General features: G+C 46.5%; 1 protein-coding gene across 3 annotated transcripts in view; it reads right to left on the reverse strand.

The window, feature by feature from the left end:
• The window catches only part of srrm3 (serine/arginine repetitive matrix 3), a 73,717-nt gene that overhangs the window by 30,901 nt on the left and 19,029 nt on the right, over positions 1-23,787 (reverse strand). For all 3 annotated transcript variants that reach the window (XM_049017418.1, XM_049017417.1, XM_049017419.1), the window contains exon 2: positions 7,893-8,119. In XM_049017418.1, coding sequence (XP_048873375.1) covers positions 7,893-8,107 — 215 coding nt within the window. In that variant the 5' untranslated portion in view covers positions 8,108-8,119. The remainder of the gene's footprint in view (positions 1-7,892; positions 8,120-23,787) is intronic.

Raw genomic sequence — 23,787 nt, forward strand, 5'->3', positions numbered from 1 at the left:
TCGGTTTACCCTTTGAATCAGCTTATCGACAGCAGCTGACGGTCTTTTCATGGGTTGCTAGGAAACTCCCCTTCCCAACCTTTTTTGAAAAGCACACTTCTGTGAGCTCTCCTTCGCCCCCAGCTCTTGCAAGATTCCACACTCTGGGTCATGGGTTTCCTTGTATCGCCATACCTGAGGGACAAGCAGATGGGTGCTGCTCCCTCACCCACGAGGTTTCAGGACCTGCTGTCATACTTTCAGCTGAAATCCTCCAAATGAAAGCACATCTAAATTTGTTGCACTATTAAAATATAGATGCCAACAGACAATGGATTCCTTCAAAAAAGGTTAAAATCTGAGCTACAGACAAACACATCTGTACCAAACCAAGACAATATTAAACCCGCACAAGATGAAGACAGGAGATTTCCAGCACTCCCTATATTCATTCAAACCACTCAAGGGAATCTTCAGAGCTATACAGCCGATAATAAACATCTCCAGCAAGTCCTCCTTAAATAGTCACCTGTACCGTTCAAGAAAGCTTTCAGGGAAGAAAGAATGTATTAAACCCATCCCTGCAAGACAGACACAATAATGATTCAGGCCTCCTTAAAAAAATCCCTAGGTTTCTGCAGAAAGTCAGCCAGCAGAGCTGAGATAGTTCACTCCTGAAAGAGCTAAACCAGTGAATGTGAAAATTCAAGGTTACACTTCAAGCTGTGTTGAATGGACAATTTCAATATTTTTTTCTTCCCCATCCAACAGCCCATTGGCTTTGAAATTAATTTACATACTGAAAACCTGGCATCTTGCACATTTTTGTGATATAACTTCAGTGATAACAAAAAAATGCACATTTTATTGCAAAGAGACAATGTTTCCATTAGGACAGATCAGACAAGTCTAAAGAATGAAAAGTAAAATGATACTAAAATTATATGGCCAACAGACTGCAGGCTCACATTAAAAATGGACACGGCCTTAAAACACAGACAATTCGAGAGACTTCAGAAGGGGTGTGTGAGGTACTTGATGCGACCATCGATTACTCTGACCGCAGAAACACTCCCTGGGGTAAACTGTAGACACCACAACCAATTACTGTCAGCCTCACACCAAAAACAGGTGAATGAAAGCTAACAATTCGGCCCTGAACAGGGTAAATAGCTTTAAGCAAAAGATGGGTGTTCTCTTTAGTGGAAGGTGCAAGCTGAAGGATCTCAGGCACAAATCTGGCATTTTCTGACAGAGAAGATAAGGTCCGTACAGTATGAGTAGAGGTTCTTAAGAAGATGAGTTCTGTAATAATCAATGGAGAAGATGTGTTCTTACATTTGCCGTCACTCCAGCTACAGTCCCTCATCAAAATAATCATTCTTTTTTTTTTTAAAAAAAAAGGGGGGAAACCTAAGGCCTCTGCACCATTAAAACGTTACGGCACACCTGCATGGCATGGTTTTAGAGCTTCTGCTATATTTGAAGAAATTATCATGTTAACACAGCGGGAAATAGTCACGGCCTTTGCAGTAGACAGCGCGCCACAAAATGGGGCTGTTTTCATTACCTTAATGGTGCTTTACTTACCACATGGGACATTAGGTGAGACGTTCAACTTTTGCTTTAAGCACAGAGCCCAGTGAGGAATACAGGTTCAGTCATAATGGGATTCCTCAGAAGAGTAGCTTCTCAGCATGCGTAATGAAAAGCGCTTGTAGCACAGGGTGCACCAGCCATTCCCGCTTACATTTTCCACAGCCATATAATAAAGAGGGGGCCCATCGGCCTTTGCTGGGAGATGTTACCCAGATGATGAACTCCTAAGACCTACTAATAACTGGAGACACTCTTCAGTGAGCCGGAAGGTGACAAACTACTGTAGTAGAGGAAAATTTTCAAAATCCTGGATACTGAAACTGACCCCCCATCTAAGATGTCTGATTTTATTAGTGGAAAAGGAAGAGGAAAGGGCAGGATGCACTGTGCTGTAAAGTACCTAGGGCTGAAGAGTCTACAGAACCTGGTATCATCAGCCAAGGTCCCACGGGGCACCCAGTCGAATCGTTTCAATTCAGCAGACTGATTGGCCCAATTAGATGGCAGTGATGACTGTGAAGTGGCATCATTAAGGACGGATTCCTGGGAAGTAATCACTTGGCTCTCGCACTAGGGGGGCATCTCCCCTTAAACGGGGAGCAAAAGGTGACGCAGCAGGAGCACGTGGTGGGAAACTGCTTGAACGTGACCTGAAAAGATTTTTTCTTCACACGAATGTAGAAAAAGCACCATAAACAGAAATGTCAGTGGATGTCCTTCACTGTGGATGACCGTGCCAAGATGCGGAACTGTGAGTCACCAAGGTACCTCTTCTCAATAGCTCATTATCCTATTAAGGTCAAAGTGTAGAAGGTGCAGAGCATCTGCAGGAAGTGATCTGCGAACATCTTCAAGACGCAGGACCAACTACACTTAAATTACACCACTTCAACAGTGTCTGAAATGATAAAATAAGCCATAGACAGAGCAGTACCAGCAATACCATGAGTCATGGTTAAGGGCTGAAAGGCTTCATATACCCTGAAGAAGAGATCCATTCATATATATTAGGATCCACCTGTCATTGCTGGTAGCGTGGTAGGCTTATTTCTTTCTCTGAAGAGCTGAGAGTCTGCCTCTGTTCAAACAGAGGAAGGGTGGCCAATGCCTGGTTGTTCTATGAAGGGAGAAAACACCAGAAGTCGAAGGTAGGCTTCTTGAGCATGTTTCCATGACCTCGTTTAAACCCGGCACTTCTCCCTAGGCTCTGTGTTTTTCTGAGCTCGAGTCCCGGGATGCAGTAAACTCCCTCCTGTGGTTGGGATTAATTCCTGCCGACAAAGAAGCGATTCACTGGGGCATTTCTGGAAGCCTGTCTCCTCACCAAATCGATCTAAATAAATCCCCCCCTAAATGCACACGCCACCCCCCGTCAGCATCGGATTAAACCGAAAACCACGTGACTGGCTCAGGCAGTCGTCGCGGGGACCTTAAACACCCCAGCTGTCACTGGCCCCATTACATAAAGCAAAGGCTAAGCAAACCACAGCTTCAATCTTGCACCACAGTTTATTTTAGTCATTTGGCAAACACATTCTCCCAGAGTGCCTTGCAGAGCTCATTTGCCAAGGCAGCTAAACACAAAGAAAGACTGCACCCTTAACCACTAAGTCACTTGCATCCGCCCAAACGTGCTGTGCGGTATCGACCTTGCGTGTAAAAACACATAGGATTCAATTAACAACCTGACCACCAGGGACCTCTGTGACTGAAAGGTCAGAGTGGGAGGGCTGTTACAGTTTTCTGAAATTAATACCAAATCACAAGAAAGACTTGATTAGAAATTCTCCTACTGAATGGGTAAGTAGCTTGATAATACTAGGCATGGAGGGGGGTACAAATGGGGAGCCGCCGGGTGTATGACCTGCCGCAACAGAAATGTTAATAAGGCTCTTGAAATTCTCTCCCATCACGACTTCCTGAAGCTGCCCTTGCCAGATTTCCTGTCACCTGACCTAGATCCGTCTCTGAGTGTGCCGGACAGTGGGATGGCAGCCACGGGACAAAAATGCTGAAGGAAAATATTAAATGATTACTCCTTCACCACACATAAGAGGAGGCCATGAGGAGCGGTGGGTCAAACTATGTGTTGAATCCACAAAATTTTGCTGGATTGTTACCAGAAATGAACCCTTCCCATCCTCATTGATTCTACATTCTTTATTAGACATCTCTTGGAACAGATAAATTGTCGCAGGACTGCCAGAACCCGGAACATTCGGCTGCTTCCCCCCAAGTCTGTCATACCTGTGGCCCTGCTGATGACTCCAATTAGTCTGAACAATGTGCCATCTCACTGCCAGATGTTGCTAATTAAGATGCCTGCCCCGAGTGTGCTGTGCCTACAGTGTGATTGGCCATGGGCAGTCTGCGCTGGGTCGGTATCAAATGAATCCCTGAATGGGTAAGGTGACATGACACCAGGGCAAGAAAGAGGTCTTCAGGACACACAAGAAAGAGTAATTATCCAGCAACATCCTTCCATCCCTGCCAGCTGCAAGCTGGTCTCTGGAGGACACGCATTTCAGATGGCGCAGGTGGAAAAACAGCAGATATGATTCTGCGGAATGCTGTTGAAGCTCTCAGTTAATCGCCTTTTAGACCTATTAGCCTTTTCATAGGAAGTCACAAATTAACATCTGCTGATTTGAAAGTTTTGCAAGTGCCTTCATATTCCTGTAAGAAATCCTCCTTGTTGAATCAATAGATCTATTGTTCTGGATTTAACTGACAGGCTGCGGATTGCCTCTCTGTTTGATCTACATGCTCTTTGATGTAACAGCCCATAAGCAGATAAGAGTAGAGTAAAAACATGTTAATCTTGCTTTGGTTCAAAGCACCACCCTAACACAACAGCATAAGGACCTGCCATCTTGGAACCTTGGGGTGGTCTCCTGCATTTGTACGTCGGGTGGGGGCATGCTCATCACAGCCAGTGGATGGAAGAGATTTGCTAGGAAGGAGAGTCCCCAGAGGTAAAGCTGCTCTGATAAACATCAGCTTGGGTGGGGGAGGGGGACTAACTCACACAGCTTTCACATCAACAAGAAAAAAATGTTCATGAAAGTGACCTATATTTGTAGACCGCTTTGAAGTTCCACAGAACCCTTTTACAGATTATGCATTCTTGGGCTTTCTGAGTTATGAAGGCATATGCACACGCACCAGTGAGCAGACAGTAGTAACATTACTTTCTATTAATAGAGTATGTTTAAGTCCCAAAAGCTTCCTGCTATATTTTAATCCCCTAGACTATGCAATGAGGTCCTGCCTCGTGTCAAAGCGGTCCCAAAAATACATCCCTGATTGCCAATTGTACCCAGCTGTCTGTTCATTCTCGAGCTGTAGCTGAATCTGCAGGAGGAAGCATTCTGGTAGGAAAATCATAATCACATACCCATTCATTACCTCAGTTACTGGCCTCATGAAAACACACATTCTGTGAAAAATCAGATTAATCAAGTAAAGAACAGCTACTGTACACACTTGAGTAGAAATAGATGCAGGCTACCCAGTACAATGGCTGTTGAGATAATGAACACATTTGCTTTTTCTCCCAGAACTGAAAAATGTGAAAAACAAAACTGTGAATGCAGTCGTAAAGAAGGAATCCATTTTTGAGACACTCGAGCAAAGATTCACATTAAGACTGAGGAAAATCGCATTACATGGCCCAAACAGTGTTGTGAAGCCAAGTCAGGCTTGATTTAAAAGCAAAAATCATTATCAGTAGATGATGATTCCTACACTGCACACCAGGTAATGTGAGAATCCTGCACTGCATTGCGCTGAAGACGATACACTGGCCATGTTCTCCTGCCAAGGGCCACCATGCTCCTGAAGCTCTTGGAGAAGTTGCACAGGTGCCCACAGACAAAAAACGTGAGTGAGCACCAGCCTAACGGCCTCCACCCCCATCCTCACCACACATGGGGGGAGGTCAGCACAGTGTGCCAATGAACTAGAGACAGCCCTCCACTAACGAGCAGAGCCCTCTTAATTGGCTCCCAGGGTTCCATAATGCAGACTGCAAAGTCCCGAAAACAGGGTGAAGGGGACCCAGGGGGGGCAGTCGAACGGCACCGTTTCCTAGCCCAAAATCACAGCATCCTTGCAATTGGCTACCAGGTACAAGTAACGCTAAGCCCTCACTGCAGTAGGTTGACAGAAACTGCTTCATCTGGGCTTAGTCTGTGCTTCACAAACCTGAGACACTCCAGATGATTATGCTGTCTACCCAGCCTTGGGAGCCTGCCTCCTCCCTGAGCAGGGAGACTCTGTGAGGCTTGATTTCTGAGTGAATCCCGACACGAGCCATCTGTTATGGTTATAGCTATGTCAACTCCATTGCAGCTTTATGAGTTAAAGAGCTATAAACTGCCAGCGAGATGTTTATGGGAACCAGCACAGTAAGTAAATGGCAATGAGTACACTGCATTTTTTGGTGCATACTAATGAATTTAATGCAAGAGATTTGTGACAAGAATGTCCTGGACTAGGAGTTCTGGACCCTCGATGAATCCCGCCTCATCATTATGAAGCCTCCTGAATCACTGTAGCCAGGCATCCAGCCTTAGAATGAGGGCACTTTGTGGACATTATGGGATGGCTAGCAGATGGCATCTCTGCCCCTTGCTTCATGACCTTCAGTTCCCCAAGCACTAGTCTCACAGGGCAATGAGAACAGTCCAGAAGTGGTGAGCTTTGGCCATAATTTCAAAAAGAGCCTCTATCTGACACTGTGGACTCTAAGAAAGGAACACTGAAGGTGAGAACCAAGATGTCTGGAGGCCCAAAGCCATGAGCTTATATAGGACGCCATGTCTCAAAGGCAAGGGACGTGGTAGAGACATTGCATTAGGGCAATGAAATAACAGAAAAAGTTAGAAGAAAACTCAGCCCGAGGCACAGATGACCTATTTCATTACACTGAAAGCCCTTGACTGCCAGACCCTCCATGTCATGTTAATCGACCTGTCTGATACCTCTCCTGGGTGGAGCCTGGAGTGATTAATGAAGACTGACTCACCCTACAGCTGTTTCTGGCCACTTCCTCAACTTTCTTTCAGTGGCTGGTTTTTGGAAAAAACACAGAATTGAAAGCTCTGCTTTACATATTAAGAGACATCAAGGTGGATCTTCACTCTTGACTTGTGGTATGAATGCTGACCTGATTTGGGCTTTTACTGAACATCCTAATCATACATTAATGTCTTCACAAAATCAAGGCACCTTTATGAAAGCCAGGCTCAAAGTGCTACAGTAGGTCATTTTTATTTTCATAAAGATGTTGACATTGACCAACCTCATGAGCCGTGCTCCTCGGACAGGCTCCAGGCTAACTGCAACCTAAAACTAGGCCAGTGGTATGAAAAAGGAGGGTTGAGTGGATGGACGTTTAAATGTCATACCAAAGAAACACTGAGGTACCATGGTTGAAGTATCTAGATAAGAAATTTCGGTAACACCAATGTCATGTCTATAAGAACACATGCACTCACTTATAAAACATTTTATGCATCCATAAAGCATTATAAACATGCCGATATATATTTATAAAAAGACATAATAGATTATGGCCATGCTGGTTTTTTTAAAACCCTACTTTCTGCCTGTTGCATGCCTGAAAAAAAATCCTGGTGAGGTCATAGGAAAAGCACAGCATGCTACTGTCTACCAATATGACAGGTACCCAAACAAACCAGGTATATAACAGCAATACAGAGACTCCGAGGAGAGAATTTCCGAATACTGTTGGAAAACGCTGGTTCACGGTCGGCCTCCCATAGGGAAAGAGCGGATGGAGCCAGAATTCATTGCTTATCTGGAATCTGCTTGTAATTTGTAATCAAAGCTGCAGTGTTCCAGTACATCTGGGCTGAGTGGTTTCAATTCAAATTCCAAACAGGTTTGCAGGGACTTGATTTGCCTCATTATTTGACTAATTAGGCCTATTTTGCTTTTATTTTTAGGTGAGAGATGATTTCATGCAGTCGATAAAACCTTAGAATTAAGCAGCACTTATGACAACCCTAATTGACTTTAATTGATCTTCATCATAGTTGAGCGCCATTACAATAATATTAATTGAAACAAGGTCACAGCTTGTTATTAATTAGCGTTACTTAGCCCTCCAGAATCCTCTGGAGATGTACAGCCAGTACAGATCTGATGTTTTCCATGATGAGATTTCCATGACTGTTGACTCCTATTTATGACAACAGTGCCATATTTAAGACATGTCCCCAAAAACACCCATGCACACTCATATTAATGCTGTGCCCCACAACAGAGAACCTGGCATAAGGACTCACCCTTGTTCTTCCATCATCTCCTGCAGCTCCATGCATTTCAGCTCCACTCTCCTCTTCCGCTCATGGTCCAGGATTTCCCTGTGGGCTCTCTTCACCAGTACCGGCTCTGGCTTCTCCGACTCCTCGTCTGACTTAGGCCGGCCTGTGGATACCCCCGGTTGGGAGAAGCCGTTGGCGCTGTCCTGGGGGGACGGCACCCTCGCCCCATCGTACATGGTCTCTGCACGCTGTGTGACAGCAAAAAAAGAACAACAAAAGTGAGTAAACTGAATCTGAAAGCTGTTCGGGGGAAGGGGGGGGGGTTATCCATCTCCCTTCTCAAGCACAAGGCTTCACTTATGCATCTTTTCCTCATTACAATGACCCAAAACAGGGGCCTCCTCTTACTTCTTTATCATCCTATCCATAGGTACGATATTCTCTAACCTCTACTCATTGTGAGGCACTGTTTTGAAGCTCACCATGGTGCAAATTATTGTGTGCTGCCAGTCACTGCCTAATTGAAGTCAAAACAAAGTAAACAATGTGAATAAGGTTAAAGTGCTTTGGAAACTCCAGCAATGTGTTACAGGTGTCAGGACTTACATCAAGCACCTCTGTATTGAAGTACCACATATTTTATCAAAACGCAAAATCAAACAAGGTTTGGCGAGAAGGCTAGATTGCAAGGAACTACTTTCTGACTGCCTAACAAAGGTACAAGCGTAAATGAGTTACTCTGCGTTGCAAGCAGAGATCAACACTCATGAGTGTCCAGAATGACATCATGTAGTGCCAGCAGCCAAACCAGGTTGAGCAACTGTCTCCTCCACAAATAAGAGTGAGAGTGCAGTACAGAGCAGTCTTACCTGGCTCTGTGGCAACCTGTGTCAATTTAAGAGGACAAAGGAGATGGTTAAGATGCCATTTTTCTGCTACACTGACAGTGTTTACTATTCAAAATGGAGAAATGCCATGGACTGAGAAGAATCAACACAAAGGTATTAGAATCATACTTCATATGTGCTCCCACTGTACAGTCACACTCTCGATGCTCAAGTTGTATGAAACAGAAAAGCACAGCTCTTCCACCAAAAACCCCAAGGTTTACTATTCTGTTGATGAAGATGGAAACGACTGGCTGAGGCACTAACCAGAACCGGCCATAAGTTTCCAGCTGGGCTGCGATCTGTCGACCTGGCTGGCCCGTTTCAATCCACGCTTGCTGAGGATGACTCATCAACTTCCACAGCATCACAGACTACTGCCTGTGTTCTTTGCGACTTGCAAAAGTGCATTTTTAGGTTTGGAAAGCGGATTACGCAAACCCATCTCTCTCTATGTATGTCAGCTTCTCATGGCTGTACCTGCCTTTTGCACTCCCCTGATTGGGAGCTGCATGTCTCGTTTTCTGTGCGTGCCTATCTCTGGCATGAACATCATGCTTAAGGAGTATTTCAGCAAAGACTTCACTTAATTCTAGTGTCCTTTTAAGCCACTGTTCCTTATAAAACAAACATGGTTGAATCACTGAAACTCCCATCAAATGTACCCTCAACAATCACCTTACTCAAACATTTCTTTTTCTAGCCATGGCAGCCAAGATAATAGGAATTGCAGACTCCATCATTAAAAGCACTTCATAAGTTGCTTAGTTAATTACTTGCTATGTAATGAAGCAGGAGGTGTACCTGTGCAGAATCAATGTGTACCTTTCACTGGACTGACATAACTTGCATGATACACCCAAGATAAAACTTGCAGCACTGACAAGTTAACAAATCAAATAGCAATAACATGATTAGTTGCCCCTGCAACAGTCCTGTATCTGTGGGAATGTAGATGGTCATCAAAATGCCAGTGGAGGGGTGCAACCACATGCCCTTAGTCTGTCTGGAGATAGACGCTTAATGCAACACTTGGCCGAAAGCAACGCTTACTGCTTGTTTTGCACGGCAAGGGAGACTGCAGTGAGAAAGGCCAGAGAACACTCTGGAAAATGCTATACCCCTCCCCCCATCGTTCCACATTGGCAATAATGCAACCAAAGCAAGGTTTCAGTTACAAATCCTTCAGCACACATGAATTAATTAAAAATGAAACCAAATGCACAGCTTCTTAATTTTGGCATTACATGTGTGCTGTGTAGCTGATTTGGCTATGACTCATGTTAATTCTTAGTGCTGTATTATCCAGGCAAAGACGAGGTTTATATTTTTCATTTGCAAGTAACGTCATAGCAGCAGACCTGTGTACTGTTCTATGAATCAGTTGTTCTTAGATGAGATCATGAAGGGGCCCTGTGACTTCGAGCAACACAATCAACCCCAACTCCTCTGCTAATCATGTGTCACCCCTTTAAAGGGGTGAAGCCTGGGATCTAAATGACGGGTTCGAGTTTGAAAGTCATGCCTTAGAGCCAGAAGCAGTCTAATGAAAATAGAAGAGCTTTTTGCACAATGTGCACAACGAGATAAGCAAACCCCCTCAAAATAAGCGCCCCTGCAATTGAGGTTCCAACTCAAGTGCCACGATGCGATTTGACAGGGACTAATTGGGAGGCTAGGGGGGCATCAGTAGCAGCCCCAGCGGCCCAAAGATGTGTGCGGGTCTCTGGTGCATGCGACAGGAGTCGGGGGACTAATGAGGTCATATTTCACAGAGGATTAAAAAAAAACTGCTTGCTTAATCAATGCTGCTGCTCCGCATCCTCGGGGAGGAGGGGGATGTCACCAAGCTGCCTTCACCCAGGTATTCACCAAGGCCTCTGTATATCTCAGCCAGGACCACAGTGAGGCTGGGGTGGCCACACCTGACCTGTCTCCTCCCGCCTCTTCGCAACGGACAAGGTGCAAAGGCCAAAAGTGGCGGGGGTCCAGCAGATCAAATGCACTTTTTCTGAAGCGCGGTCTGTCCTTCAAGCAGAATGCGCTGACTTTATGGTGGTAAACTGTCACACCATTCCTCGAACGTCCTTCTAATCACCAAACAGGTGGAGGAGATCGTGGCTGAATCCATAATAAGCATCTCCTTGCTTGAAATCCCGACCAATTCCTTTGTCCCTGTCTGTTTCTGGAAGGATTTGAACTGGCTGACTTCAAGTGTGAGTGCAAGTCAACAACAGTCAGAGCATTATTAACAGTTAATTTCCAGGAGGGCAGTTCACCCATACCTTCCGGACTATGTGTATGATTTCAGCCCCTGGCTGTGTGTGTGTGTGTGTGTGTGTGTGTGTGTGTGTGTGTGTGTGTAGAAACCTGTTATTCTGACCTTGGGGACTCAATTTTATCAAAATCTGTGAATGCAATAAAAAAACTAAACATATATTTTTAGTTACTTATGGTTGACTTTAGGGCTGAGTGGGGATTAGTGTTCTGCCCGTAAAAATGAATGGACGCTCGCCACAAAGACATGAGTATAGGTCTGTGTGTGTCCTAACCTTACAGGGACACAATGTCCCCATAACGTGATAAATATCCGGTTTCCTGGTCCCCATAAGGGAAAACTCTATTTTATAAAAATCAATGACTGCTATGAAAAAGTTAAAAATGCAAAAACTTTGGTTATGGTTAGAGCTGGGTAGGGGTTAAGGTTGTTGTAGTTAGCGTTAGCATTTTTCCCATAGAAGTGAATGAGCGGACCCCGTAAGGAGAGGTATACCCTACGTGTGTGTGTGTGTGTGGTGTGTGTGTGCTTCCACTGGATCCAAAAATAAACTAGCGACACAGAAATGAAACATACCCAAGGTAGGTACACTTACTTTTATTCCGCAAAAGAAAATAATGGGTGAGTCGTTATGGAATATTATTTTTTTAAAAACTTGAGGATGCTCGTGTGAGATCAGCCCCTTCTCTGTCCACTCCTTAGACAGTGGCCTTCATTTAGGCCAGCTCGGTTTGGTTCACTTCAGCGATATCACTTTAATAAATGCCTTTCATTAGCCTGGTGCATGTAGGCAGATTAAACTGTCATTTGACAAAATGAGACGAATAGTGCAATTTATTTAAGTGAATTACAGGAGAACGATGCATTGGGATGTCACAGGCCAAGAAGTTTAAATAAAATAATCGATTTGTGGTAAAAGAATTAACATGGATAACGAAGTAGAAGCACAAACATTAACAAATGAAACGCAAATGAAAGTGCAGCAAAGGGAAAATCTGAGTGTCTACCTTTCAGTAAAATAATGCAAGACGAGGGTGTTTCTTCAGGAGAGTGGCTATATTATTCTTAATGAATAATCAGTTAAAGAAAGACTGGAGGGCACAGTAGGATTACTGCAGTGCAATGAGAGCTTATTTCCAACACTATGGATTGTTTGGAGTAAATCTCTTGAGGAGCCCACTGTCCTGCAAAGGATTCTGGGGTTTTTGAGTAATGGCACCCAGCTGGATCTGCAGTTTTTTTCCCTCCCTCTCCAGGTCCCCTGGTACTTTCAAACACCATCTATTACAGGAAAATGCAGCAGTGCCCAGCCCTGGGAACAGAGTGCTCTCCCACACAGTGTATCAGCCACATGCACTGAAATCCTGCATTTCCTGAGCACCTTTCTAAGGGAATGAAGATGAAGCTTGCAGCACTGTGCTGTGCTGCACTACTCTTCTTCCACACCTATTTCTGAATATAATGAAATGCTGCAGAGATGCACTGCCTTCTCTCCAAACAGGGATCACAGTAACATCTGTATAAGTTAGCTGAGATTTCACTCTGGCTGTAATTGAATATTTGTTCACACACACACACACACACACACACACACACACACACACACGTATTCATATCTTTGTGGGGACCGTCCATTCATTTCTATGGGAAAACTCTAATCCCAACATGGTGCCCTTAACCCCTACCCAGCCCTAACCTTAACCATAAGTAACCAAACTAAATACAGTACAACATGTGGCATTTTTAGTCTTTTGATTGCAGTCACAGGAGTTTCCCCTTGGAGGGGACCAAAAAATAGTCTCAACAACATCAAAATAAGTTTTCATCACATTGTATGTAGGGACATTTGCACATACACACACACACCTGGAGCTCACCCATGCTGCTGTTTAAGCAGACGGGAGGCTTGCTCGGGCAGTAAAAAACACACCCTAGGCACAAGCACTCATGATGCAGAGTCAAAACACTTTTGCTGTTTCTTCCTGCTCTGACAGAGTGCCACCACTGTGCCGAGGGAGAGCGCGCTGACTGGCAGACCATCTCGACTGTTGATTACATTGTGGATGACGCAGCACCTGACCTTGGAGGGAAATAAACGAGCCTGACAGTGAGCGCGCCGCTTCGGCTCTGAGCTCCTGGTGCGTCAGCCTAAGTCTCGGGAACATGATGAGCTTTTGCTCCAGGTCTCCTCAAGATCTATTTATTTATTTAAAACAACATGCTTTATTTGCCATTTGCACAAGTAGATTGGAATGCTTTGCTGACTCCATCTTGCTCGCCATAGCCTGGGGGTCACAGTGCAGGATCAGCTAACATGCAGCACCCTTGGAGCTGGGGGTTAAGGGCCTTGCTCAAGGGCTCACGGACCTGTGACTGTGCAGGTACAGGCAATCTTTTGATCACAGGCACATAGACGTAGCCCCTCCATAGCCACTCGCCACCTACCGCTGAACCACGAAGTACCAGCTCCATCTACATGGCCGTGTTTTTTCCTCCCAAACACAGCATCTCTTTCAAGGTTACTGATGATTTAAGAGCAGGGAGGCTGTGACATGGCTTGATACACCACGGGGCTTGTATGATCCCCCACCACAGCGAGGGCATGCGGGAGGCCTCAGGGGCACAGAACCTGGCGAGCCCTGCCGCACCATCCAAGCAGAGCCAGGCGGCAGGATTGGAAAGTTCAGGAATCGCATCACTGTATCATGAAGGTTATACTCGGCCGTTCCTCCCACGAGCAAATTACTATAGAGCTGACAGTCACCGAAAAGGAGACTCACACTGTCCGTAAGTCAGAGATTTCAGATTATTATTAGTATTTTTCAACTTATAATAATTTTTTTTTTTTGAATATCATTTCACAATTGAATGCCAGTGGTCCTATTTCTGCTGGCACTATTTCAGTTTTTTACTCTAAAGCGAGAAACGGCACCTGTAACGAAGTAACACCTTGGAGTGCTACGTCTATTTTTGTCCCTCCTCAGAGACCGACCTGAGATGCGAAAATAGACCGGAGCTCTGCAGGTTGTTCTGTTAGGGTTCGAAGCATGCCATGACGACAGCCTGGAGGTGCGAGTAGCTGCTCTTCCAACGCCCGCGGGGAAGTGTGTGTGGGGTGGGGGGTGTCCCTTTTTTCAGTACTAAAACAATACGCCTCACCTGACCTGATGTAGACGTAAGGGAGTAAAAAATATATGTAACAGCAGCACGTTGGCTCTGGGGCCTAGCAGACCTTAGAGAATGGCATTCCAGAAGCCCAAGAGGTATCAGTTATGTGGGTGGGGCCTGGTCACATGACTCTTGGTGAGCAGCCTTCACACTAAGCCTTCTGCTCTCTGAGGTCTGCATAGGCCGTGAAAGATCACACCATCTCTGAATGTGATCATGTGTATACCTGAGGCTTGAACCATTTAGAATTTGAGAGGAATGGGGGTGAATATACCTTTTTCCAATCACTAAAGCCCATACTGGCCAATCTGCTGCGGGAGGGGCTGACTAAGAGGGGTTTAATGTCAGCCATAAGGAGAGCAGGCCACCCCCACCCCCCGAGGACCCCAGGCTAAGCGACCGGCAGCCAGTACAGACCAAAGCACCGATGTTTCTAACACTGCTAGTGAGGCACCTCAAAGCATGTATCACCCAACTTCAGAGACAGACGAACCTGTCGCTGGAAGTTCATAGGAAACGACCCTGATGCAGATCTGGCCCACAGCAATCAGTCACTTATTACACTTGCAGGCTGCTGGGAAAATTTGCCTTACTGAGCTGAGAGGGACTTTCGGCCGCAGCTTTAGAACAAAGCGTCACATCAAGCTGGAAGGAACTTGGGACTGAGGGCCAGTGCACATCCGGAGTTATGATGGAGCTAAGCTTCACCCTGCTCATCCATCACCACCACATGTTCCTTGAGCTGCTCATCTTGATGGAGATCACCACACATAGCATCTGCCTCAGCCAGTGCAAATCCAGCAGTGTCAGCTCTAGATCCTCCCTGCTCTATGCAGCGGTGGAGGTCAAGCAGAGAAGATCCCACCCCCTTCCTGGCTGGAGGCTGTCGTATCTGAGATTTCAACCTGTCTCCTGCCACGTTCCTGTTTCAGCTGGACTGTCCCCATCTCCTCTGACATGCTTCTGATCACTCAGTCACTGAAATATATCATGTGAAGACTGAAGAAAGCTCCCCCTGACAATCCAGTACTCTTTTTCGACAGACACTCGATGAATTATGGTCCTGCCCAGTTTCTGGGACGTATGAGGAATCCTGCACCCCAAGAAAGTCAGCTTCTTTACACTGACTCCCCATTCGCCCCATGCTGCAGTGATAGGGGCAGCATGGTCCCTCCCCCCACCCCGTATCCTGTCAGCTCTGCACTCATTCTGTCGGCAGCATGATGGCACATGAGCAGGACCCCCCATGGCTGCTCATTCCCATCCACAATGTTCGCTAATCCATCTATTAATGCGACTTCAACCAAAGCACTGCAACTGGTTTGACACCCATATATCTAGGCTGAACGCCCTTCCAGCTTACTCTGGGGGTTACCATCATGTCTTCAGTGGGAATCTTCAGGTTTACAGAGATGGTAGACGAGCTCAGCAGGTATGAAAATCCCATGACTTAGTTCAGGGTTTGACTGCCAGGAGGCGCTCTGCTCTTTACCCTCTACCAGGGTGCTTAACCTGAGCTGGTTCTGTAATCCAAGATGCAGCCCCGCCTTTGACCCTGTGCCCGACTCTGAGGTCACTTTGATCCTGCTTGGATAACCACTTACACGAAGTTACGTTACACAAAAGATTGAATAAAATATTCAGACGAACAAATAGATAAGTAAATTTAATTGGTTTGGAATTGCTAATAATATATCACACCTGTCTCTAAAACAATGTATTCAAATCCCAGGGTCGGTAGAGTCTTTTCACCGCTGGGCCCTTGAACAGGACCTTAGCCATGGGAAGAGGCTCTTCTCCAAAGTGGTGCTCTTCTAGGTCCATAACCTATCCCAGAGGCTGTAAGCACAAGGCAAGGAACAACCCAGGATGAGATGCCAACCCATCAAGGGGCACACCTATGGGGAATTTGGTAACTCCAATCAACATCAGTATATTTGTGGACTGAGGGGGGAAACCAGAGCAATCGGAGGAATCCCCACGATGACACGAGTAGAATATGCAAACTCTACACACATGGAGGCAACAGTGCTGACCTCTGTATCAATGTGCCGGCCGGCGCCCAAAAACACTTAACTTTCTGGAGAAGAGAAGGAATTCCTGTTAGTTTTTGCTGTGTTATTCTTAAATTGCATATATTTGAATGTTAAACTGTAATTTAATTCTGAGCAAATATACATTTACTACCTAGATAAATAGCTTTAAACATTTCCTTTGACTGCCTAAGACTTTTTCCCAGTACTGTGTATACACACAGATACAGACACACAGGTTTGTAATTATATCTTTGTGGGGACTCTCCATTCATTTTTATGGGGAAAACTCGAATCCCAACATGACGACTATAACTCCTACCCAGCCCTAACCTTACCAAGGTTACATAAGTAACCAAACAAAATACGAGACTTTTGCAATTGTTACTTTTTTTAATTAAATTCACAGATCTTTGTGGGGACCTGAACATGAATAACAGGCTTTTATTACATTGTGTGGAACATTTGGGAAACAGGTGGGACATAAACAGACAACGACCAGCTGGGCAGGGAAGATGACAGCCTGTAGTTCAGTAAACTACACGGGCGAATGACGGCTCCATGTCTGCTTCTGCCCAGTGGCAAGGTAACATCCAGGGGCCAGAGATTACAGGCAGCCACATATGACACGGCTGTCCTATTAAACTGAATCATCAGAGGAATATTACAGAATAAGAAGATAGGGTTGCATGGAGGTGACAAAATATCAAGGCGTCATCTGGAAGTGCTCCTCTATTTGAACTTAAATTCAGAGGAAAAAAAAACCTTCTCTTATGCAAACAGAGCCGCTGCGGTGATCGGGGAAAAACAAGTCTGCCTGCTGGCTAGCCAACAACCTAGCTGGTATCAATGTCTGTTTTACCCAGAATTCTTATCTGCAAAGGCTGCTTTCTTTTTTAGGATCTCAGAACAGAATAAAAAAGTTACAAACATCTGACGCGTCACATTTTTCTCTGTCGATAAAACACATCCTGAGTTTCAGTAAGAAAACTTAGGACCACAAAACAGAATCCATCTATGGAGGCTTGCTGACCCAGGATCACACCCTGCAGATACTGTACCAAGACCGGTATTGCAGCATGGAGACATTTAGTTCGGCATCTCAGGCGCGGCACCGGGGCTGTGCTGCATGCAACCTGGAGCCGACGTGTGAACAGCCCAGAAAACCCAACAGGGGTGTCACCCACCCCATCTGACCGAGCCACATGTCAGCGTCATGGTTAATAAGTGTTTAATAAGGACTTCCTCCCTCACAACAGGGCCTGGGATTTCATGTCTTGTGATTCTCAGCACATTAGAAAAAAAAACCCCTCTTGACCGCAGAACTCCACAGTGAGATGGGCCTGGGCACGACTGTCTCGAAGGGAGGATGGAGGGGGGGGGACGGGACAGGGCGCTGCTGCTGTATCTGTGGCACAGCACACCTCATCTGGACATCAGACTAACATGTTTCATTTCTACCTCGGACTCCCGACGGAGTAGAAGCAGCAAATGACCCCATAATCGCTTGAGCAGGGGGAGGCTGGGACAGATCTGTCGACAAGAGGGCGAGAAAAGTGGCGTGACTGGCGTGCTAGTCACTAGCTGCAGATAAACTCCGCTAAGAAATGCCAGGTTCCCACTGACGGGAACTTCCTGCTCGTACCCTGGTGTGGGCATCATATGATCACACTGGTGAAGCACGCGTGCAGCAGAAATGAAAAGCAGAAAAACATCAATCCATCCATCCATTTTCCAAACCGCTTATCCTACTGGGTCGCGGGGGGTCCGGAGCCTATCCCGGAAGCAATGGGCACGAGGCTGGGAACAACCCAGGATGGGGGGCCAGCCCATCGCAGGGCACACTCACACACCATGCACTCTCACATGCACTCCTATGGGCAATTTAGTAACTCCAATTAGCCTCAGCATGTCTTTGGACTGTGGGGGGAAACCGGAGTACCCGGAGGAAACCTCATGACGACATGGGGAGAACATGCAAACTCCACACACATGTAACCCAGGCGGAAACTCGAACCCGGGTCCCAGAGGTGTGAGGCAACAGTGCTAACCACTGCACCACCATGCCACCCCCAAGCAGAAGAACAAAGGATTTATTTGCACGAAGGTCCACGGCCAGAAACACAGGACTGCATAGTGAAAAAATGGGCAAAAAGGTCTGTAATTTGGGTCAGTGCTGCAAACTGACTTTCAGTGAGGCAATCATAAAACATCTGTGGGATTTTTGTAAACAAGGAAAGTACATGAAGAAGAAAAGAAATTGTTTCAAAACCCCAGTAGGAACAGGTGGGGGGGGGAGGAACAGGCCGATTTCTGGGAGATAAGACCTGACAGAGATTAAATGGAAGTGAGACACAAATCCCCGGCAAACGTGGCTTTCGGAGGTAAGGCAATCTCCGCGTAATCACGGGAGGAAAGATTTAAGAGGAGAAGATGCGTAACGGGGCCCCAGGAATAGCACTCGGCAGGCGGCAGAGAGTTCGCCGGGAAATATTAACGGATCAGCGGGCAGAAAGAGAGCCTCAGCCTCAGAAGATCCGAGCATGGAGGTCTGTTCTCCAGACGCCGCAGTGTAGCCTGCATTGCAGCAGGCAAATAACACAAATCTAATATTAAAATGTCACACAACTCGGAGTCTCTGCGGATTCCATAATGATATTTATGTGTCAGAGATTAAATCCGGCGGCACAGTGGCTCAGTGAGTAACGCTGCCACCTCACACCTCCCCATCGCGGGGCTGAATCCTGCCCCCACTCTGTGTGTAGTTTGGCTTTTGCTTTGCATTTTCTCCCCTTGCACACACAGCTTTCCTCCAGGTACCCCAGTTACCCTCTACAGACTAAAAACACTCAGTTGTACTGATGGAGCAAATTGCTCATAGGGCCTGCAACCTCGTTACCTGCACTGCCTGGGACAGGCTTAAAGCTCACAGTCATCCTGCACTGGGGAAGTGGCTAGGAGATGGATGGGCGGGTGGATGCTTTACATATATATGCACACACACACCCACTGTACACATCTGTGGCCAGGTTCATGCACAGAGGAGGCAGCTGCTATAGGGTTTGTGCGTCGTTCCAAAATGCAGTCAATAATCAATCATAATTAGAACAGAGATATAGTACATCAAGACTGAGATATAGTGCATCAAGCCCAAGAATTCTGTCCTGACCCGGCCTGTCCATCCACCCTCTAATGTTGATACTGGTCTGGCTTGTAGAGGAGCCACACCCAGCAATATCCCTCTGAACATGTCCCTCCAACTGCTGTGCAATTCTGTGTTCTGCACACAAAGGGGCTCCATTATATATAGACATAAAAAAGACAACAAATTTCTGCAATGACTCTTCTTAGGAATCGCCACTTCAAATCAAGCACCTCCTTTTGCCAGGATGTTTCAATCTTGGTCATATTACGTGGATGTAAATATGAGACAGAAGCTGAATTAAGAAAAAGTATATTTACGCATGTGAATGTGAAAGTGTATGCGAGGGTGCGATTTTCAGCAGCTAACGTGATGTGTACTGCTTCTGATCCGGCCAGCGCCGAAGCCCAGGGAAGGTTTGTTTTCAGTTTTCCTGTAAATAAGTGCACGGTCACTGAAAGGTCACTGTCTGTGAGCCACATCCCACCCAGAAAAAGAAGCAGGACCGAAGTAGATTCCAATGTGATGGCACACTTCCAACAATCAAGATTCTTTGGCCTTACGACTGAGTGTGCTTCAAAAAATGCCACTTCCCACATAGCCAGGGTATTACTGAATTTGGTCAATCGTCATGTGACTAGTCATGTGACAGCAAACCCAGGCAGAGAGCGAGGGAGAAACTGCTGTTCACTGAACCGCCTCACTGGTCTCTCTGCTTTGAAATTTGACCTTTTGGTGTCTGTTGGTGATGCATCGCTGGCTTTTGGCTCATCTTGTTTTAGCCCTCGGGGAAAAACCCTTATATAAACCCTTATTGTTACTCTTAAGAAATCATTCCACCAACGCGCCTGCCCAAGCACTTATTCCTGGAATCCAGTACCCTAGGCAATGGCAGACCATTTCCTGATCATTTGAAGAGGGTGAATGTACTTATGGTCGCCGTGGAAATGTGAGGAGGCCACACCCAGCACTGGGTCTGCGTAGCAAGCGTTTGGGTCTTCATCATACATCGGGACCTTTCTGGTTTCATCTGGTTCTAATTTTAACAGCAATCAAACACTAACCAAAGGCCTCAAGTCAGTCCAGGCAGCTGCACTAATACAGCTATTGTTTCTGCTTAACAATAAAAGAACCTGATGTCATAGAAAACTGAGAGATTTTCTACAGAGAGGCAACGCCCCGTCGCCACGTGGCGTTCTTAATACTATCGGGTTTCACTAACCTTTTGGAGTCATACATAAGACCTTCATAAGACCTCTACAAGTCATGCATCATTCATAAACGGTACATACTGTATGAACGTGTTGTGCCTTTCTTACAAAACTGCTGTTATGACCTAAATGATATGACCTGCAAGTCTATAGTCACCAGGCCTGTTGCCTGGCCATCTACGGTCACCACCATTTCTAGAATCGGAGTGCGTCCTCTCATGGTCTCACGAGGGATCTTTTAACAGCGACTCTTCTCAGCTTTTGCCAGCACAAAATCAATTCCTCAAAAAAGTCCTGAGCTTCCCTCCTGCATGGAGCCATTGCTCCCAGTACCTTTCAGCTGCCGGGTGCCTCATTCATCTGCCTTCGACTGCTTCCCTAAATGAGACCACATTAGAGGGCAAAAGTGAAATGAAATTCACTGCTGATGCAGTGCCCGCCGCATGCCACGCGTCCCGGGCACCTGGCAGTGCTGTCCCGCCATTTCACTCCAGCCAGCGTAAATTCACAAATGGAAATCCAATTATAGGCATCTCAGAAGGAGCATGAGTGCATCTTACAAGTGTGCCCCACAAAGAGTAGACAGGAATGCCTACTGTCCCGCTGAGCAGTGCCACGTCACACTCCTTCCACTGCCTGCAGCTGGTTTGCTAGTCATCTTTAAGAAATTGTAACACTAGATTTCAGCGTTTTTCTCAATGGAAAAAAAATCCAAACACTGCAGCTCCATTTCAAATCCAGGTGGGAGAGCTGAACTAAAAATGAGGACATGACCTATCTATGACAACGAGCCCGAGACTGCAGACAACTTCGAAAGTCACCGTTAACAACCATGGCCCAGCAAGAAAAAATGTTCTGTGACTGAATATCTAACTATAAAGTGAGAATTTCACTCATTCGCCTGGAGAAAATGTTCACAGTCATTCTCCTCTCTACCAAATGGATACGTAGTTGTACCAAAATTACAATCTAGCAGGGGGAGGTGAGCGTGTGCCCGGCAAAGTCAGGTGACAAACCAATATCCTCCTGTACGTAATTTTTAGTAATATAAAAAGTCCTCTTTCTGTTTCCATGTGACCTTGAATTACAGACATCTGGACCCTGGACCCATTCCATCCTTGCACCTCCGTGTCACACCCCTTTGACTATTTTTGCTGTCCCCCCCAGATACTGATCTCACAAGCACAGACTGTCCCAGTGATAAAAAAAAAAAACAGAGAAACACATTTCAAATTCACAGGCGCTGTTTGCTTGAGTTCCCTGTCCCGGCATGCCATGGCCGACACAGGAAAAGCTTTTTAGCTCACCAGATGGGGCTTTGGAAGGCTTCCGGTCGGCACTTCCCAACTCCGCGCTCGCTCTGGAGATGCCCCACGGAATAGCATTTCTCCTGAGAAGCTCCATGAACTTTAACAGCAGGCTGAGCCAAGCAGGAACCCGAAAGGCGGCGCTCCGCGCTCATGCTTACCGTCTAACTCATGGTTGTTGCTTGTTGTTCCTTATGAGGACATGGTAAGGCCTTTAGCTGCTCGTGATGACTAGCTGGCCTGAAGCTGACTCTGCTGGTTAAGTTTTGCCAATTAATTCCAGGTGAGGGAAGGTTGTGCCGCTCTGTATGAACTCCCAGTGGAATGGCGTCCCTTCCAGTGATTAATTTAATGTTCTGAAATGCTAAACCGGTGTCACCAATGAACCGGCGCCTCAGTGAAATTGCCTGATGGCTTAAAAGGCTCATTCCATGCAAAATAAAATGAAATTAAATGAATGAAAATAAAATTCAGTACAGGCCTCATTTCATATTGCATATTGAATTGTTTGCTTTCATACCAAATGTTTAAGACAGTCACATGGATATTACTGGGCCAGCATAACAGGAATAATGCTATGACCATGTAGTGTGGCTTCCTGGAGAGTGTGCCGCACAAAGTTACTGTATCTACACGACATGAATACCTTCACCATCAGGGACACCAGCCACCCAGCTCACATTCTCGTCACACTCTTGCCCTTGTAAAAGTGTTCATCCGCACCACCCAATGCATCAGCACCCGCCTCACCCAGCGCATCAGCACCCGCACCACCCAGCGCATCAGCACCCGCACCACACAGCATATCAGCACCTGCACCACCCAACATATCAGCACCTGCACCACCCAACATATCAGCACCTGCACCACCCAGCATATCAGCACCTGCACCACCCAGCATATCAGCACCTGCACCACCCAGCATATCAGCACTCGCATCAGCACCCACACCACCCAGTGCATCAGCACCCGCATCACCCAGCGCATCAGCACCCGCATCACCCAGCGCATCAGCACCCGCATCACCCAGCGCATCAGCACCCGCACCACCTAGCGCATCAGCACCCGCACCACCCAGCGCATCAGCACCCGCACCACCCAGCGCATCAGCACCCACACCACCCAGCGCATCAGCACCCGCACCACCCAGCGCATCAGCACCCGCACCACCCAGCGCATCAGCACCCACACCACCTAGTGCATCAGCACCTGCACCACTCAGCATATCAGCACTCACATCAGCACCCGCACCACCCAGCGAATCAGCAGCCTGATCAGCACCTGCACCACCCAGCATATCAGCACTCGCATCAGCACCCGCACCACCCAGCGAATCAGCAGCCTGATCAGCACCCACACCACCCAGCGAATCAGCAGCCTGATCAGCATCCACACCACCCAGCGAATCAGCACTCGCATCAGCACCCGCACCATCCAGCGAATCAGCAGCTGCATCAGTACCCACACCACCCAGCGAATCATCACTCGCATCAGCACCCACACCACCGTCTTCAGGGACAGCTTCCTTCTCCAAGCCATGTGATTGCTAAATAACCAGTGTTTTGCGCCAGTCCCCACTGTATTGCACACTGTTGTTAAATTTACACTTCGGTCCACTTTATCAGTACTGTACTACCTCGACTTGCATATCCTTCCCCGATGCACCACCTTTTTATTGCACATTTGTTGTTTCACTCCCCATAATGCATGTCTTTTGTCTTGTATTGTCTCTTCTCTTATTGCACTGTTGTTTGTTCTATTGTCCCCCAAGCACCTGTCCCCGACCCGGCAACTCTGGCAGCAGAATTTCAATGTGTTCCTCCCAACACCTGACCATAAAAAACTAGCAAGTTGATCAAAACAAGAAAAGAAAACTCATAACAGAAAGAA

This window comes from Brienomyrus brachyistius, chromosome 6 (assembly GCF_023856365.1).
Source record: "Brienomyrus brachyistius isolate T26 chromosome 6, BBRACH_0.4, whole genome shotgun sequence".
Taxonomy (NCBI): domain Eukaryota; kingdom Metazoa; phylum Chordata; class Actinopteri; order Osteoglossiformes; family Mormyridae; genus Brienomyrus; species Brienomyrus brachyistius.